The following is an 18,778-nucleotide window of genomic DNA, read 5'->3' as shown; positions in this document are numbered from 1 at the left end:
GTAGCGGCTGCCGAACCTGCTGCCCGCTACTTTTCCATGCTGCGCGCAACTTAAAAGTAGCGACGTGTGAACAGGGTTCTCAGGGTTGCAGCCGCAGCATTTTTGATATCGGTTTTGTTGAAACTTTTGCTGCGGTTGCAACCAGTGTTGCCACCCAAATGTGTCAATAATACTTTTATTGTTTGGATATATTTTAATGTTAAATGTGATGAAAATAAATTATTTGTAACAGTTATTAAATACACAACACAGTCTGAGCATAATTGGTGACGATATAATTCATTTTTTAAATTTTCCGTAGCGTAGTTCCAAACAGGAGGGTTGCCAACATTGATTACGTGAATATACTGTTGGTTATCATTTAAGTATATAGGCGTTTTTAAAAGCTTTATAGTAAAAATAATGTCAATTTCTGAATAATAGATACGACAGGAAAGCAAATAATAGATAAGGAAGCTTTCGCATGAGTTTCTTAATAATGCGAACATAACCACAAAATGTATATTGAGAAGTCAACACGGAGATGGGAACCTGCAGCATGACTGCGGCTGCAAAAGTAGCGCCTTGCGTGTGAACAGACTCGCAACTTCCAGTTGCAACTTTTGCAGCACTCGGATTGCGCAGCACGAAAAGTAGCGTGCAGCGCGCTACTTTTGGCTTACGTGTGAACACGACACGCAACTTTTGCAGCTGCAGTATAAAAGTAGCGCTGCAAAAGTAGCGACGTGTGACCGTACCTTTAGATATATTTGCAGGGATTTTGTAATAATGTAGGCTATGGTTAAAATGTGTCATCATTACAGGCTACTCTCATCAGGTTCAACAATGCGCATTGTATGTATGTATTTTGTTTTATATTTATTTTTATTTTACGCTCTCATAAAAAGAAGTAAATGACGAATGTTTATTACCTGCCGTCTGAAGTTGTTATTCACAACACTCCTGATGATATCTGGGTAACTTATTTAGGTCGAGTATATAATTTAACTGAACTAGTGAAAGAATACGAAGGTCAAGATGTTATCAAGCCAATCCTTGCTTTCGCAGGAAAAGACATCAGTCACTGGTTCGACCGTTTTACAGGAGAAGTAAGTTAGGTTTCAGCACCAGTATGCCTCTTTGTGTCGAATATGTAATAATAATAATAATAATAATAATAATAATAATAATAATAATAATAATAATAATAATAATAATAATGATGATAATGTATTTAATCTGGTAGAGCTAAGGTGAGTAGGCCTTCTCTTCCTCCCAGCCAGACTCTAATTCTAATTGAATACAATTGGCTTTTATTACATTAATACAAGGCCGTAAAACAACATGAAAGTGAATGAATAATGGAAGTAAGAGTAAAAGTAAATAATGAAAGTTGGATAAGTAATGTTAATGAGACAATAATAAACATTGGTATTACTCGACCAAGGCCAGTGAAGTCCTGCAGCCCGGAGCCGTGGCGCTACTGCTCCTGCGTTTGTAATACCGTATCGCGATAGTTCACATTACTCCCAGGCTCCACTCGCCTCGGTCGAGTAATAAGAAATAGTAATAAGAAGAAATAATAATAATAATAATAATAATAATAATAATGATGATGATGATGATGATGATGATGATGATGATGATGATGATGATGATGATGATGATGATGTAGAGTTCCAGAAAAAAATGGTCCGCCCATTTTCACTAAGTTCCAGATAAAACGCAATGCTCAAATGCAGTAATCAAGAGCGCCTGTATGTATGCTACTTGTAGACAGTCGTACGAAATTTGTTGCCTACATAAATGTGGACTCCCATCAAAATTGAGGTCACTTCTTTTTCTGTAACTGTGTACATAGGTACCTTTCATTATCATAATTCTGCTCTCTGGAAAATGATTGTTATGAATACCACCACAAAAGGATAATTCATCATCATCATCATCATCATCATCATCATCATCATCATCATCATCATCATCATCATCATCATCATCACATTCACCACACTGTTTCCATGTTTACCTTCACAATCGTCATCACCACTATATTCACTACGGCTAGACTTTAGAATACACTATTCTAGCATTAGGAACCGTTTCGTGTCGAGCTGCAGGAAAAACATGTAACGTGATATGACTGTTAAGATAGTTTAATCATAGCTAGCTTACTAATGCTGCAAATTATCAAGCTTAAATGGGTTTGATAAGCGAATAAAGTCGAGTATTTTCCTTAGACCAAAGAAGTGTACTTTCCCTTGCACAAAGAAAAAAAAAACAGCGTAGAAAGACGAGTATTTTCCCTGGACCAATAAGAATGTTGTTTGGTCGTATGGTCGATCCCATCAAATACCCATTTGGCCTTCGATACGTTTTCCTTTATGGTGGCTACTTCCTTTTCCCGAACTTCGATTCATCAATTTTCATAATGTGATCTTCACCAACAAAGTTACCTTAATATCTGAATCTTCACACACTTCTCGTGCAGTTGACCACGATTTCTCGCACGGTTCAACTCGATCGAGGGCGATATAGCCACATTCTAGTATATTCAGTCACGAAGCTTGAGTTGTTGAGGTTGCTAGGAACAAAAGACTGTGTAGGTACTATTTCGCATTGTCTGTGATGAGGCGATAGTGGCGATCTTAGTGGTTAGCAACTATCTATGGATGCATATTTATTACATATTGAGTTTCGTGACTGTATATACTAAGACTGTGATGTAGCTATGCTTACCTCCGAGAGGAACATAAAAGTTGTGAAGCTCGTGTCGTACACTTAAGGGGCATAAAGAACACTGTCTCTTTTTAACAGAGGGCTGCAGACAATCATCGATTATTTCTGGTCCTTGTCATGTCGGGATGTCGAAATTAGGTGGTAGCGCAACGGGCTATATTGGTGACGTTAATGATATATGGGCTTATTTCACCCTCCATCGCAAATCCATGCCATATTATTATTATTATTATTATTATTATTATTATTATTATTATTATTATTATTATTATTATTACTTCGAACCTCCGGGTTTCTTAAAAGCCATAAGTAAGTAAGTAAGCCATAAGTAAGTAACTGCTCTTCGGCTACACGGTTGAGAATCACTGTACTACCACAGTCTAATATATACAGTCGCGAAGCTCAATAAGTAGTAAATATGCAAACATTAGATAGTTGCTCACCACTAGGATCGCTAATATCGCCTCATTACAGGCAATGCAAAATAGTACCGTCACAATCTATTGTTTCTAGCACCCTCAAAACTCAAGCTTCGTGACTGTATATAGTAGACTGTGGTACTACCACAGTCTAGTAAATACAGTCACGAAGCTCAATACGTAGGGAATATGCATCCATAGACAGTTGCTAACCACTAGGATTGCTACTATCGCCTCATCACAGACAATGCGAAATAGTACCTGCACAATCTATTGTTCCTAGTATCCTCAACAACTCAAGCTTCGTGACTGTATATACTAGACTGTGGTATTACTTACCGATGGCGGGCTTATGTGAGGGCGGCAATGAACCTTCGGGTTCCTTAAAAGCCATTTGTAAGTAAGTAAGTAAGGTACTACTTACTAGACAACATTCTGGCAACGAAATTGATGCGATATCTATCCTAGAAATGACTTTAACCTCTAATCCCGACGAAATTTTTGATGAATTTACTTATTTATGCTCTTATATATCACAAAAAGAAAATGAATGGTCCAATCCCAATTATTTAGAGTCGATGAGATTGGTGATAGCGGGATGGTATTTGGTGAGATGAGGCCGAGGATTCGCCATAGATTACCTGGCATTCACCATGGTTGGGGAAAACCTCGGAAAAAAACCCAACCAGGTAATCAGCCCAAGCGGGGATCGAACCCGCGCCCGAGCGCAACAATCCCAATTATCCTTCTAAGAAATGATGTGAAGTTTGTGCATTAAAAATTATGTTTTGCATGACAACAACAAGTTTGGTGAACTTTTATTGCATTTGCCTGGCAGTGTGTAGAAGCTCAAGAATTAAAAAGTGTTTTCCGTAGGAATTACTTAATATAACTGAAGAGAAGTCTCTATTTAATGTGGAAACAACACGAGCCATGCTATCGGTGAAAACAAATACGTACTCGTCATGTAAATCATCTAGTGATAAGACTAAACTTGCTTCAAGTTCTGGAGTACTGGGAATGATACATTCTTCAAATAAATACCACGCTGTGCCAGTCTCAAGAACGCCCTATTCAAAATATAATCGATATACTGCCAAACTGTCACAATAATGTGTGCTGTTTTTAGATATAAACCTAATCATATTATTATGTGCATGTGAATACAAACAAAATCTTATACGAACAAAAAGAAAAAGATAACTCTACGGTTTATTAAATACAGGGTGGAAGTGAAACAACCCTGCAGATTTTCAGAGCGAATAGCTCATGTTGCGTATAACAAAAAAGTATAATACCACATTGGTGGAAAGTTCATAGTTTTCTCAGAAAAACTTTTTTCCCAAATTTTTTAACACCCCCATATTCGGTAACTACTGCGAGTAGGATCGAGATTTTTGTCCATATCGATAGAAAATCTAATAAAGAATAATTTATCCCTCTGGAGTATTTCAATAGCGTGGACGGTTTTCGTATAAATTTAATTTGAAAACACTAATTTCAAGCTACTACACGATGCAACCAGATTGCAACACTGTAGCCAGAGAGGGAGGTGGGAGGTAGTTCACTAAGGCAGACAGACCTGAGTTCGCTGACCTCTTACATCTGTATTGCGAGGAGAAAGAGCAATGTGTTAGCGGCGATGTTGCCAGACTGCTGAAACTTCCAACTTAATTTTCTAATTAACCATGCATTTAATCACAAAACGTAATATAGATTTTCAATTAATTTAAGTATACTTTATCGTCCCTTTCAAACTGCAGAATTATTTAACGTTCACTCTGTAGGCATACATGTGAATTAGAATTTAAAATGATTGTTATGTTTTACTCCGATCAGCGGTTTTAGAATATTTGTCCTCGAAAATTCCACGAAAAATAGGGTCACTTTACTCTTCACCGCTTTACGTCACTGATGAGATGTCATATTTGATTAGAAGTTATCATGTCACTATTTTAATCTTAAATACAAATAATCTGGTTTTATAGTTCCAAGGGAACAACCGGATTTTCTTAGCAAGAATAAGAAAGGAAGATGCTGATAATGATGATGATGCTGATAATGATGATGATAATACCGTATTGGCCCGAGTGTAAGCCGCACCCGAGTATAAGCCGCACCCTTAATTTTAGGGGGAAAGGAGAAAAAAAAAAAGAAAAATTGAGTGCAGAATGAGAAAAAAAGGAAAATTGAGTGCAGTGAAATTTACCTGTCACATTATCCAGTTACAAAACTGTTTACACTATTTAAACACTTTTTCTTCAATTACGGTATTACGTGGGTAAATCACCAAAAATACCAGTACAACTAATCACCGTCTTCTCCAATGTCACTGCTGACTTCACTACTACCGGTACCGGTATTTGTTTCATCACTGTCACTTTGTTCATCACTCTCCGCCCAAAGTACGTCGTCCTCACTGCCATCCAGCGCACATTAGACTCATCCACACTAAACTTTTTGCCGGCTTCTCTATTAGACGTACTCCTAGCATGACGAATAACTGCAAGTTTGAAACTAGCGTCATAACTGCGCCGAATTCCCAAGCTTGTTGAAGCTTTTCTTTCTACGTTTCCGCTCATGGCTGAACCCGTAGCTACGTACAAACTGTTTTAATCTGTCCTATCATACAAAAGAGTACGATCACTGTAATATGAAGACTGGTACATTGTTGCGTCATATACCATACGACTGCTGACAATTTCAAACACGAGCGCGTGGCATTGTTGCTCCATTTCAAAATGATAAAATTACCGGTAGCAACATGCGCCACATTTCAAGTTTAAATTTATCGGCCGCGCAAATAAGCCGCACCCCAACTTTTCGAGTTTGAAATTTGAATAAAAAGTGCGGCTTATATTCGGACCAATACGGTAATAATAATAGTCTAATAATAATAATAATAATAATAATAATAATAATAATAATAATAATAGTCTAATAATAATAATAATAATAATAATAATAATAATAATAACAACAATAGATGCATTGCATACAGTACTCTGGACACAAAATCTTAACACTCTGAATCACTGAGGTGTTAAAACTACCTTAGATTACGCCTTTAGTGAGCTACTGCACCTATTACAGTGGAACCCCGATAATACCCGTTTGTTACGCTATCCCGCATTATACGCTCTTTTCGTCCGGTCCATGACACCCCTACATGAAACCATGCAAAATTCATCCTTGATATTCTCATCATCCCGTTTAATATACTTTTTCATCTGTTGAAAATTTTAAAATATTGTACTTTAAAGGATACTGAGAAAATTTTCCTGGACTTCTACATTTACCGCTAGCGCCCGCCTATTCAAGAATTTGTAGGAGTCTTTATTTGGTGAATGGAATGGAAAGCGACCCTTGTGTACCTGCAAGACTACTGTATTCAGAGCTTGTCCTTCTTGCTGGCAGTTTTAAATCGCATTGTCAGTGAAAACTTTACGAAGAGGAAATGGAAGCGGTAGATATTCCAAATCCTTCTCGCAACGAAGCACTTGCCGCGGTTGATTCATTAATGTTTCTAGTAGTCAAATTACTGATGTCACTTCCGATTTAAATCGTGTGGAAAATGCAATTATTCATAGTGCAAGACAGAAAACAATTTTTGACTTTTTTAATGAAAGGGAACTTTAATTGATAAGACAGTGTATTTGCTCTGACATTTTCTGAAAGGAAAGAAAATAAAATAACCTTTTATCCTGCATAATTACATTATTTAATCCTTAAATTTCTTCAACAAATGTTTATGCTGATTCATACCTTTGTGTTAAGATTAAAAAAAAATGACCCACTCTCGCAATACGCAGTCCCGTTTATTACTCTATTTTTATGTGGTCTCTTGAAGAGCGTCTTACAGAGATTTCACTGTATAAATAAGAAGGCACTAGAAACCTTTTCCGTTCATGTACGGAGAGAAGCAGGTGTTGTTGGCGTCCCCCAACATAAGGGCTTAGTAGAGAGTTGATCCCCCTTGAGCAGCGGTACAAGGAGCTAAGCAACAAGATATTGACTTAAACTGGTTACAAATATTGTAGTGTACATTTTCACCTTTCTTTCGTTAACTGAATACTCGGAAGCAGATATCGCCCCAGCTCATTTCACTGTGTCCTTCAGGAAATAAATCCGATGACCTCGAAGGCAAACATATGGTATCAATATCTTGGAGCTTGTAGGGTGATGTGAACTGTATGAGGACTGACATTATTTTGTTGAAAAATTCCATCTAAAATGCTTCGCAGAAATGGCAGGAAATGGGGTCGCAGAATCTTACTGACGTATCGCTGGGCTATCAAGAAACACGAGATATAATCGGGAATCATAGCTACTGGCAACTCAAACCCACTGTGTGGGGCTATGGCACTCACGAGAAACTACTGGATCGTGAGGATATCCTTGCGACTCTAGCCCTATTGCAAATACTGACTGACTAATGACGAGTGATTCATCGGAGCTGATAACGTGATGTCATTCCTGCGGTGTTCATTGCACTACTACAGTACTACTGCACTGGCGACTTGCCAATCACGATGAGGCGTCAAACGGCGTGCAGTGGCCAGCTGGCGGAATTTTTACTCCTTGGGGGAGGTTTTGGGAGAAGAACACTTGTAGAGGAATCAATGCTGGAGCAAAACGAAAAACGTTCGGGGGAAATAGGTAGCTGATGGGGGAGGGGGGAATTGTTCGGGTTGATATATGAATTTTTATTCTTCTTATATTCCTTTTATGAAAGTTTTATACAGAATGAACCATAATTTCAGGAGGTTATTCTATGAAATATTAAAAAAAAAGTTGAATACAAATTTGCTCGTTTTTCCTTCCTTTTTGAGATAAAAATTATTTTATGTGAAACATTTCATAGCGTGTTTTGGGAAAGCTATTGATTGAATTCCCAATATGCTCAGTCAGTTTAAGAGAGCAGCGTATTATGATATTTATGATAATAAATAATTGAAATAATTTATTTGTTGTCCTTTAAATGTGCAGAAATTTGACCCGAAAAAATGAAACTCTTCGTTCTGCAAAGGATTTTTGAATGTTACATTTGTTCGGATCAAATTTCTATACATTTAAAAGACAAAACTAAAATTATGTCAATGATTTATTATCATAATACACTGTTCTCTTAAATTGACTGAACATATTGGGAATTCAATAAATAGCTTTCCAAAAAATACGCTATGAAATGTTTCATATAAAACAATTTTTGTCTCGAAGAGGAAGCCGAGAAAAATTTTATTAAACTTTTTTTTAAATATCTCAAAGAATAACCCCTTGAAATTAATGACATTACTTACGGTTCACTCTATATACAGTATACTATAGACGTCCCGCGCTGTAGTATCGTGGCCTAATAGTACATTATGCAACGAGCCTATAATGGTAGTAACTAAGACGCGAGTATGTTTATGAAACGAGCGCAAGCGAGTTTCATAATTTTCATACGAGCGTCTTAATTACCATTATAGTCAAGTTTCATACGACTTTTTATGCTCGACCATATTGATTTTTTCCGGCAATTGGTGAAATGAATTTGCGGGAATGTGCTTTGTGGAAGGCTGGAAGATGACGGTGAATTGATGTTAATTTGTGTGTTGTTTTTTTCGACTGAGTTTAATATTGTCTAATCTCGCGCTAGTTGTCTTTCGATTGCATATCCGAGAATAATCGATACTTGCGCTTTCATATTGCTACAATGGTATTTTCTGATTGGTGGAACACCTGAACTTTAATGAATAGGTGCACTTTAATGAGGTCCATTAAAGGGCTGCTACCAGGTGTATAATTACTACATTTTGGCATGGTCGAGCATAAAATCATTTCACATATTCAATAGCTACAGCACTCCTAGCTGAAGCACATAGCCAATAAAACTTTAAGAGTGCATCTTCTCACTTACAAAACGAAATCAGAAATCAGTAACATCAGTGGAAACCAATAACACTGCGTAACAAATTTTAACTTTTTTTTTTTTTTGCGCTGGGCATGTGATACATGTTTTCTATATAATTTGAGCCTCCTGAATACGAATATGACAATAAAAAACAGTTGTTGGTTACGGTTTTTGAGAAACTTTCGAATTTATATTTATTCAAAATACTGCTTTATATAATGATAATAAGGTTAAATATTCACTGTTCAGAAGATTACAGCTTTCTTTTTCTCCATTTTCTTTTATACCGGGCATCAGGTAAATCACGTGATAAAGTTAAACAATAGTCTGCTAGCATATTGGTACTCCACTGTTCTTGGTATCTTTTTTCCATAGTTGAAATTTCTTGATGAAAGCGCTCACCATGCTCATCATTGAAATCGTCACAATTCTCGGGGATAAAGTCAAGATGAGAGTGAAGAAAGTGAATTTTCAGAGATATGTTAAACCCATAGTTTCATACGCCAACAGTAAATTTTGCACTAGTTCTTCATAGTTCTCACTTCTACGGTTACCCAGAAAACTTAATACAACCTCCTTGAATGCAATCCAGGTGGGTTTCATTATTTCTCTAATTTGTGGTCCATTGAAAACTCCCTCTTTTATTTTCGAGTCACTAATAGCAAGAAATTTTTTTTTGGATATGTTTAAATGCTTCAGTTTTATGATTCATCCCTTTAACAAAATTCTTCATTAACCCTAACTTAATGTGTGAAGGGGTAAAATTACTTTACTTTGAGGTACAAGGGGTTGATGTATAATATTTTTCTTCCCTGGCTCCTAGTGATTTTTATAATGCTTATCTCGAGCGCGACCGTCCCATTCGCACAGAAAGCAGCAACATTTTTTGTAGCCTAATTGCATTCCAAGAAGCAATGCTGCAACCTTCAAATCCGCACATATAAACCATTCGTAATTTGAATATTATCGTTATAGCACGCTTTATAGAAATACACGTCCTACATAGAATACTAACACCACGGAAATCTACTGATAAGCTGAAGCGATTTCTTATAGCGAATTTGTTTCTCCCCCTTCCAAATGTAACCGAAAAGGGCAATAAAACAATTTCCGCTTCTAGAAGTCGTTTTGAAAAGGTGGTCTATTGCAAAATATAAACTACAGTAATGTCATTAAAGCTCACAGTGAAAGAAATGCACATCTCAAGTAAAATAAGGTAAACTCAAGCGAATTCATGGCGCGAGCTTGTTTGTCCCCTCCAAATAGACTCGTAAGAGGGCAATAAAATAATTTCCGTTTTTAAAAGTGCTTCTAACATGGTGGCCTACTTATACTAATATTGTTTTCACATAATGGGTCGTCACATTTGTAAAACAAAGTAGTTACACACGAAATACGGTGATTTTTTTTAAGTAGAATGCATATAAAATGAATTTTTATTTTATTTTATTTTTATTTATTTATTTAATACTTTACACTTGAGCTACATTAGGCATTGCAGCCCGAAAGAGCAGAAGCTCGTGCTTGGGCGCAGTTCAGATCAGTTACACAAAATATATCACAATTAATAGAGAGTTCAGTGAGCACAATAACATTAATAAGTGGTAAAATAATACAGCATGTAATAATAGGGTCTATATACAAATAGAAAATACAAAAGTACATAAATATTAGAGTATCAATTTTTAACTCAATTAGCTTAAACAATTAAATAATTAATCTTGTTTCTTAAATCTATGTGTGTTAAGTGTACTTAGCTCAGGGTAAGCTCTAATTAATTCATTATATATTTTGGGTTCAAAATTTCTGTTGTGTTTTAATCCAGCAGTTGTGTGGCATTTGGGAGTATTTAGAAAGAAACTATAGTTTTAGTCTCGTATGGTATTCGTGAGGATCAAATTTAAATTTATTGTGGTTTTTATGGAAGTAAATCAGCAATGTTTGTTTATAAATTTGTTCTAGATTTGATACATCAAATTCCTGAAAAATTAATTTTGTTGGGTAATCAAAAGGTTTATATAGACACATTTTGATAATTCTTTTTTGGAGAAAATTATAATTTGCATCTCGAAAACCCAAACTGATGGAACATTTTGCTTGTTATTTTTGAATTCAGGATGTCGAAATTAGTAAGAATTTGTTAGTTTTGTGTCTGGCGCAAAATGGCTGTTGACCAGTGTAACATTATGAAATCAGGATAAACATTTCGGGACACTGTATTTCCGGGAAGATCAATACATCAATGTTTTGCGGCATCACAATTCATGCTCAATCTTCCTTTTATTTCACAGATAAGGCACATGATCCATCCGATTACCGGAGCTAGAGTACCTTATACTCCGCACGGTCGCATACCGCATGTGGGATTACACGTTCCCACCACGGCATGGCGTCCTCTTCAGACATTACCTTGGTGGGCCGACCCGAAGTATCTGATTGGAAATCTGACGCAAGGCATGAGAAATGTGAGGGTTCTTAATGTTCTTACCGGCCAGGAAAATGTCATCACTGTAAGTAGGATTACAGACTACGTAAAACATTCGAGAAAGCAGAAATACTATGAATTTTGAAGTGGACATATCTATGTTATATTCTTTTTCTTCACGTTGGCAACTTCTAACCCAATAACAGTTATTTACGTTACAAGGCTTGAAAGTGAGATTTTACGGATGAGTTGAGATGTTTACTGCCGAAGCGTAGCTGAGTAGGGAATTTCGAAACGAATTCGTAAAATACTTTCAATTTATTACTTATTTATCTCTTGTTTGCCCATAAAAGAGTTAAACACCAAAGGACTTGTCGAAAAAAGAAAGGAAAAACAATAATTAAAATAGATAAAATTCAGGGGCGTATTTTGCGGGCTACCGGGGCTACCGGCGGTAGCCCAAGGAAATTACAAAAGAAAAAGTTTATAATATAACATAATGTAATAATTTTGTATTATTAGTTTTACCATAATAATTAAAATTAAAGCAATTGTTAGATATATTTTGTGTAATAATAGGGTCAGCGGTAGCCCAAACCCTTTAACCAGTATACGCCCCTGATAAAATTGCAATAAATTAGCACCAGTGTAAACCCACACGTATTTCATTTATATTGTGGAGACAGAGGTTTGTTAAAATTCTTTTCATGTATTTTTTAAAACACCTTAAATCATATTTTAAATTTCATCAGGCAAACCATTATACAGAGTGATTCATGAGGAAAGGTCAAACATTTAGTATACGACATCTTAGGCCATTTTGAGTGAAAAAGTTCATATGAACATAGGTCCGTTTTCGAACGATGGCGGAGCTAGATGCATTTTTTGCTAAAACGTCTCGTCCCAATGTGAATAAGACGTTACCATATGCTGCTAACGTGAGATGTAAGACAAGGTCACGGATCGCAATGAATGACGTAATATTGGAATCTGCATTGTAAGCGACGTGGATAAGTTCATTCACCTCACAAACCGGGTGATGGGGCATTACAAATGTCCAATCGCCTGCCCTTATCTGTTCACAACAGTTCAGTCAGCTAATTACAGTACAGTAGTTATACAGGTGCAGTTATCGGAAGTGTTAAGTTGTGTTTTTCAAGATGCCTTATAAATTTTCGACTGCAGAATACGCCGATATTGTGTATGTTTATGGTTTGTGCGATGGAGTTCCTTGCGTGCCTTCGCTGAATATGAACGACTTTTCCGAACAGAAGAGTACCATATTGAAGAGTATTTACTGTCTGTGGGGTTGGATGAAAGACTTGGTATACCAAAGGAAGGTGGAAACGAGAGAGGCGCTAATCGACCGTATTTTGGATGCTGCATGCCGCATAAAGAACAGCCACGTGCAACTCTTCCGATCGATGAGCGTGATTCACGCTCGAGCGCAAGAGTACATTGAAGCAGAAGGAGGTACCTTTGAAAATGTGCGAAAACATCGACCGCGACATCTAGAATATTAGATATGTATGCATACGTGAATGTAAACTTTAAATTTGTCCTTTATCTGTCTCTAAATACGAATTAATACAATGGAATCCCAGAAGTTTTTGTGAAATCAAAGAGCCATATCTCCGTAACCGTTCGAAAACGGACCTATATTCATATGAACTTTTTGACTCAGAATGACTTCAGAATTCACATCCCAAATTTTTTACATTTCCTCGTGAATCACCCTGTATATTTTTAAGCCATAGACCATATACGTTTTGTTGAAACTTGTCAATCGCTGAGCTGGAATATTAAAATCATCCTCAAAACAAGTTTTGTAATAATGAAAATCACTATTTCGATCAAAATGATTCTTATTAGAATTAATTCCATAAGCTTAAAAATATATAAAGCATAAACTATTAAAATATTAAAACTCTTAAAATATTCCCTACATGATGTACGATTATCAACCTGCCATGCATCTCACAACATGCTTCTGAATAAAAAAATCACTCATCTTCTGACTTGACCCCCAGAAGCATATGCCATATGATAATCTGGATTCTACTTCGGCATAATAGATTTTTTTAGTAGGTTATTTACGACGCTTTATCAACAGCTTAGGTTATTTAGCGTCTGAATGAGATGAAGGTGATAATGCCGGTGAAATGAGTCCGGGGTCCAGCACCGAAAGTTACCCAGCATTGCTCATATTGGGTTGAGGGAAAACCCCAGAAAAAACCTCAACCAGGTAACTTGCCCCGACCGGGAATCGAACCCGGGCCACCTGGTTTCGCGGCCAGGCGCACTGACCGTTACTCCACAGGTGTGGACCGGCATGATAGAAGGACTGAATGATGGTTCTATGACAAAGACAAGATCTCAAATTTCTAATTTGTTAACAGACAACATTCATTCTCTGAATTAGATATCCATTATTTAATAATGTAAATTCTGTGGATATTCTTATGTTCCTTTGCGCAGAAGAGCATCACCATTTTGACACAATTTCTTGTTATACATCAGTAGTCTGTCAATAGACGCTCACGTCATTTCAAACTGTAGTTGCTAACCGAGAAAGTGAATTCCAAGAAGCGGAGATAATATGCCGTTTTTTCCTGCTTCCCTCGATCCATCTCACGCATGTTTATATTAGAAAATAGACTGTTCACTATAACTTTCACGGAAATTTGTTAAGGCCAGTGACCTTGAACATAGCGTGTCGACCTCAATTGGCTATGGTTCTGCACACAGGTGTGTAAAGAAGACAAATTGTCGCGCATAATGGAACGACTCATGCGCTTCAACAGCCACTGTGCCAGCTACACCTTCAAGTTCGAGACTCGAGTACTGGACATGGACAAGACTCTGGAGGAAAACCATATCCCAGACGAACGAGAAACTTTCTGCGACGTCGGTCTTCCTGAGGACTACTACATCCCTTGTCTCATGCTGTATTACAATGATGACTTCACTACTGCATAAACGGGAAAGTGATGTGGGTTTAAAAAACGCAAGTACTTATTCAGGAAAATTATGAATTTATATTAAGCCTTAAATATATCGTGTTATAATACTAAAAACAAAACATTCTGTGAATAAAAATGTGTGTAGATTTTTATTTATCTATTAATTTGGTTTCATCCGTAACTGCTGTCAGATAAGAAACGCCTACTATTTTTAAGTGGCGCAAAATGAAACTGCGATAAATTACATGCTTCTTCATACAATGCTGCCAAGTTGTAGCAGATAGGCTATTTAAAAATGGTTATCTATTGTAGTAGATAAAAGTAAAATCTTTCATTATAGGTTAATTTTTAAATCTCAGGAATGGCCATCACTAAAAGAAAACCAGTAGGTCTTCTTTAGGAAGACTCAAGGCGAATATCCGGCGCCTAAACGGGATTTTTTCGGCTAAGGAATGGTAACCCTAACAGAAGGTTCCCTGGTCCTCCAGGTTGGGGGTTGGGCTTTGGGTGACAACCCAATCCCGGAAAAATTTTAACGTTGAGAAACCCAAAGATCAACAATGTTGCTGATATAAAACTCAGAAGGTTAGAGTGGCTGGGACACGTAGCCAGGATGGTGAACAATCGCACACCCAAAGCTCTACTAGATGCATTGCCAGTAGGAAGAAGGAAAGTCGGACGACCTAAATTGAGATGGCTGGACGATGTTCAGGCTGACCTAACAAGAGCTGGAGTTAGGAGATGGAGAACACGAGCATTAGACAGGAGTGATTGGTCGGATGTTCTGAGGGAGGCTAAGGCTAAACTATAAGGGCCGTAATGCCAATGATGATGATGATGATGATGATGATGATGATGATGATGAAAATCTTTCACTACCTAAAGTGAATTATTAAACTACTTATTTTTTAACGTGATACTGTACGTTTATGCACTTCACATTCGAAAAATCTGGTCACACTTCTGTTAATACGGTAACGTCATCCAAGCGCGCTGTCGACCTGGTTGGCGAGTTGGTATAGAGCTGACCTTCTATGCCCAAGGTTGCGGGTTCGATCCCGGGCCAGGTCGATGGCATTTAAGTGTGCTTAAATGCGACAGGCTCATTTCAGTAGATTTACTGGCATGTAAAAGAACTCCTGCGAGACAAAATTCCGGCACATCTGGCGACGCTGATATAACCTCTGCAGTTGCGAGCGTCGTTAAATAAAACATAACATTTAACATTTCCAAGCGCGCTACGTCACGCAAGCGATAAGAGCAGCACTGTTCCACTTAGGCTAGGAATAATAGCTCGATTCAACGTTATTGGTCCCTGTCCTTGGTTGTTTGGCTAGTGAGCGAGCTGTGTGTTGCGTCATAAGAAAGAAATTTATTCACAAATATGCATAGTAGGGGAAGAGGGAAAATAATATCTATGCTGGAAGCTGAGGGACACTCATGTCAAGAAAATATAAGTCATCATGACAATGTTTAGTCAACAGACGTACGTAGTGGTTATAGTCCCACCGCTCTTATTTCCGGCAGCCAATCACGTCGCAGGTCGGCTACATTTAAACGTGTGCGTCTTGTGATTCGCTGCTGATAACGTTATGCATTTCCTAAGGCTGTATAAATACTTAATATAATCGCCCGCCATTTTGACTCTTCCGTTGGCGTTCGCAGAAAGCACACGAGGACGTTATTTGCCGCTCAATTACAGTGCGTTTGATTTATTATCATAGGAGCTACGACATGATAATGTTTAACGGTGCGGCAAATAGATTCCTCGTCTGATAGCTCGGGAACGAAAAAACAAAAATGTCGAACGATACTACCTACTAGTACTTAGTACTTAGACTTTATAGAGCTTTTGACTTCCTAAGGCGTAAGCAAAGAGGAGGAGTCACGCCGGAAGTAACAGCGACGCGACTATAGTAACTGGACGTGTGGAGGAATATTGTGTTTTTAAGACGGAGTGTACCACGACATGATAAGAAGGAAGTGTTAGATGTTATGACTGCGCGTCCTGACCTGTGTGAACCAGCCCTCTAGTAGTGATGAGTAGGCTATGTTTGAATTTTTCCACCTCTTTAAAGGATAAATTTCCAATTTTTATATTTACATTTCGTATTATGTTCTGGCCACGAGACATAATCATATACTTTGTCTTTTCGGGATTTACTTCCAAATCTATCTCTTTACTTGCTTCAAGTAAATTCCGTGTTTTCCCTAATCGTTTGTGGATTTTCTCCTAACATTTTCCCGTCATCCGCATAAACAAGAAGCTGATGTAAACCGTTCAATTCCAAATCTTCTCTGTTATTCTGGACTTTCCTAAAGGCATATTCTAGAGCAAAGTTAAAACAGTAAAGGGGATAGTGTACTCGTATCTCCTTGCTTTAGCGCGCAGTGAATTGGAAAAGCATCAGACAGAAGCTGGCCTATACGGACTGCTGTAAGTTTCACTAAAACACAATTTGATTAATGGAACTAGTTTCTTGAGAATACCAAATTAAATAAGAATATTATATAAAATTTCTCTCTCTACCGAGTCATATGCCTTTTTTTTTTAATCTATGAATAACTGATGTGCCCTTATACTCCCATTTTTCCTCATATATCTGTCGAATACAAAAAATCTGATTAATAATCGATTTATTACGCCTAAAGCCACATTGATGATCCCCAATAATTTCATCCATATATGGAGTTAATCTTCTCAAAAGAATATTGGACAAAATTTTGTACTACGTCAATAAAAGTGATATTCCTCGAAAGTTACTGTTAATAATAATAATAATAATAATAATAATAATAATATATTATTATTAGTATAATAATAAATATACCGTATTATTATTATATTATTAGTATAATGAATTATTATTATTATTATATTATTATTAGTATAATGATAAATATACCGTAATAATAATAATAATAATATTATTATTATTATTATTATTATTATTATTATTATTATTATTATTATTATTGCGATATATTTATTATTATACTATGTTCTAATAGAATTATTCATGAATATTATGTAAAAGTGTTTTTCAGAGTTAAAGGTAACGAAGAACCTTACTTACTTACTTACAAATAGCTTTTAAGGAACCCGAAGGTTCATTGCCGCCCTCACATAAGCCCGCCATCGGTCCCTATCCTGTGCAAGATTAATCCAGTCTCTATCATCATATCCCACCGCCCTCAAATCCATTTTAATATTATCCTCGCATCTACGTCTCGGCCTCCCTAAAGGTCTTTTTCCCTCCGGTCTCCCAACTAACACTCTATATGCATTTCTGGATTCGCCCATACGTGCTACATGCCCTGCCCATCTCAAACGTCTGGATTTAATGTTCCTAATTATGTCAGGTGAAGAATACAATGCGTTCAGTTCTGCGTTGTGTAACTTTCTCCATTCTCCTGTAACTTCATCCCGCTTAGCCCCAAATATTTTCCTAAGCACCTTATTCTCAAACACCCTTAACCTATGTTCCTCTCTCAGAATGAGAGTCCAAGTTTCACAACCATACAGAAGAACCGGTAATATAACTGTTTTATAAATTCTAACTTTCAGATTTTTGGACAGCAGACTGGATGATAAGAGCTTCTCAACCGAATAATAACAGGCATTTCCCATATTTATTTTGCGTTTAATTTCCTCCCGAGTGTCATTTATATTTGTTACTGTTGCTCCAAGATATTTGAATTTTTCCATCTCTTCGAAGGACAAATCTCCAATTTTTATATTTCCATTTCGTACAATATTCTGGTCACGAGACATAATCATATACTTTGTCTTTTCGGGATTTACTTCCAAACCGATCCCTTTACTTGCTTCAAATAAAATTTCCGTGTTTTCCATAATCGTTTGTGTATTTTCTCCTAACATATTCACGTCATCCGCATATACAAGAAGCTGATGTAACCCGTTCAATTCTAGACCCTGCCTGTTATCCTGAACTTTCCTAATGGCATATTCTAAAGCGAAGTTAAAACGTAAAGGTGATAGTGCATCTCCCTGCTATAGCCCGCAGTGAATTGGAAAAGCATCAGATAGAAACTGACCTATACGGACTCTGCTGTATGTTTCACTGAGACACATTTTAATTAATCGAACTAGTTTCTTGGGAATACCAAATTCAATAAGAATATCATATAATACTTCCCTCTTAACCGAGTCATATGCCTTTTTGAAATCTATGAATAACTGATGTACTGTAGCCTTATACTCCCATTTTTTCTCCATTATCTGTCGAATACAAAAAATCTGATCAATAGTCGATCTACTACGCCGAAAACCGCACTGATGATCCCCAATAATTTCATCTACGTACGGAGTTAATCTTCTCAATAAAATATTGGACAA

General features: G+C 36.9%; 1 protein-coding gene across 1 annotated transcript; it reads left to right on the top strand.

The window, feature by feature from the left end:
• Positions 1-888: 888 nt before the first annotated feature.
• LOC138696209 (cytochrome b5 domain-containing protein 1) lies at positions 889-14,570 on the top strand. The gene is made up of 3 exons (XM_069820863.1): positions 889-1,088; positions 11,322-11,540; positions 14,204-14,570. The coding sequence occupies exons 1-3, from the start codon at positions 894-896 to the stop codon at positions 14,432-14,434; spliced, it is 645 nt and encodes a 214-aa protein (XP_069676964.1). The 5' UTR covers positions 889-893; the 3' UTR covers positions 14,435-14,570.
• Positions 14,571-18,778: the final 4,208 nt, after the last annotated feature.

This window comes from Periplaneta americana, chromosome 1, assembly GCF_040183065.1.
Source record: "Periplaneta americana isolate PAMFEO1 chromosome 1, P.americana_PAMFEO1_priV1, whole genome shotgun sequence".
Lineage (NCBI taxonomy): Eukaryota > Metazoa > Arthropoda > Insecta > Blattodea > Blattidae > Periplaneta > Periplaneta americana.
This window is presented reverse-complemented; position numbering and strand designations above follow the sequence as displayed.

Bases quoted from the DNA above. Each gene is read 5' to 3' on its own strand.
- LOC138696209 (XM_069820863.1), top strand. From the start codon at position 894: ATGACGAATGTTTATTACCTGCCGTCTGAAGTTGTTATTCACAACACT. The intron at 1,089-11,321 runs GTAAGTTAGGTT...TTTATTTCACAG, and splicing joins TCGACCGTTTTACAGGAGAA to ATAAGGCACATGATCCATCC. The intron at 11,541-14,203 runs GTAAGTAGGATT...TTCTGCACACAG, and splicing joins GCCAGGAAAATGTCATCACT to GTGTGTAAAGAAGACAAATT.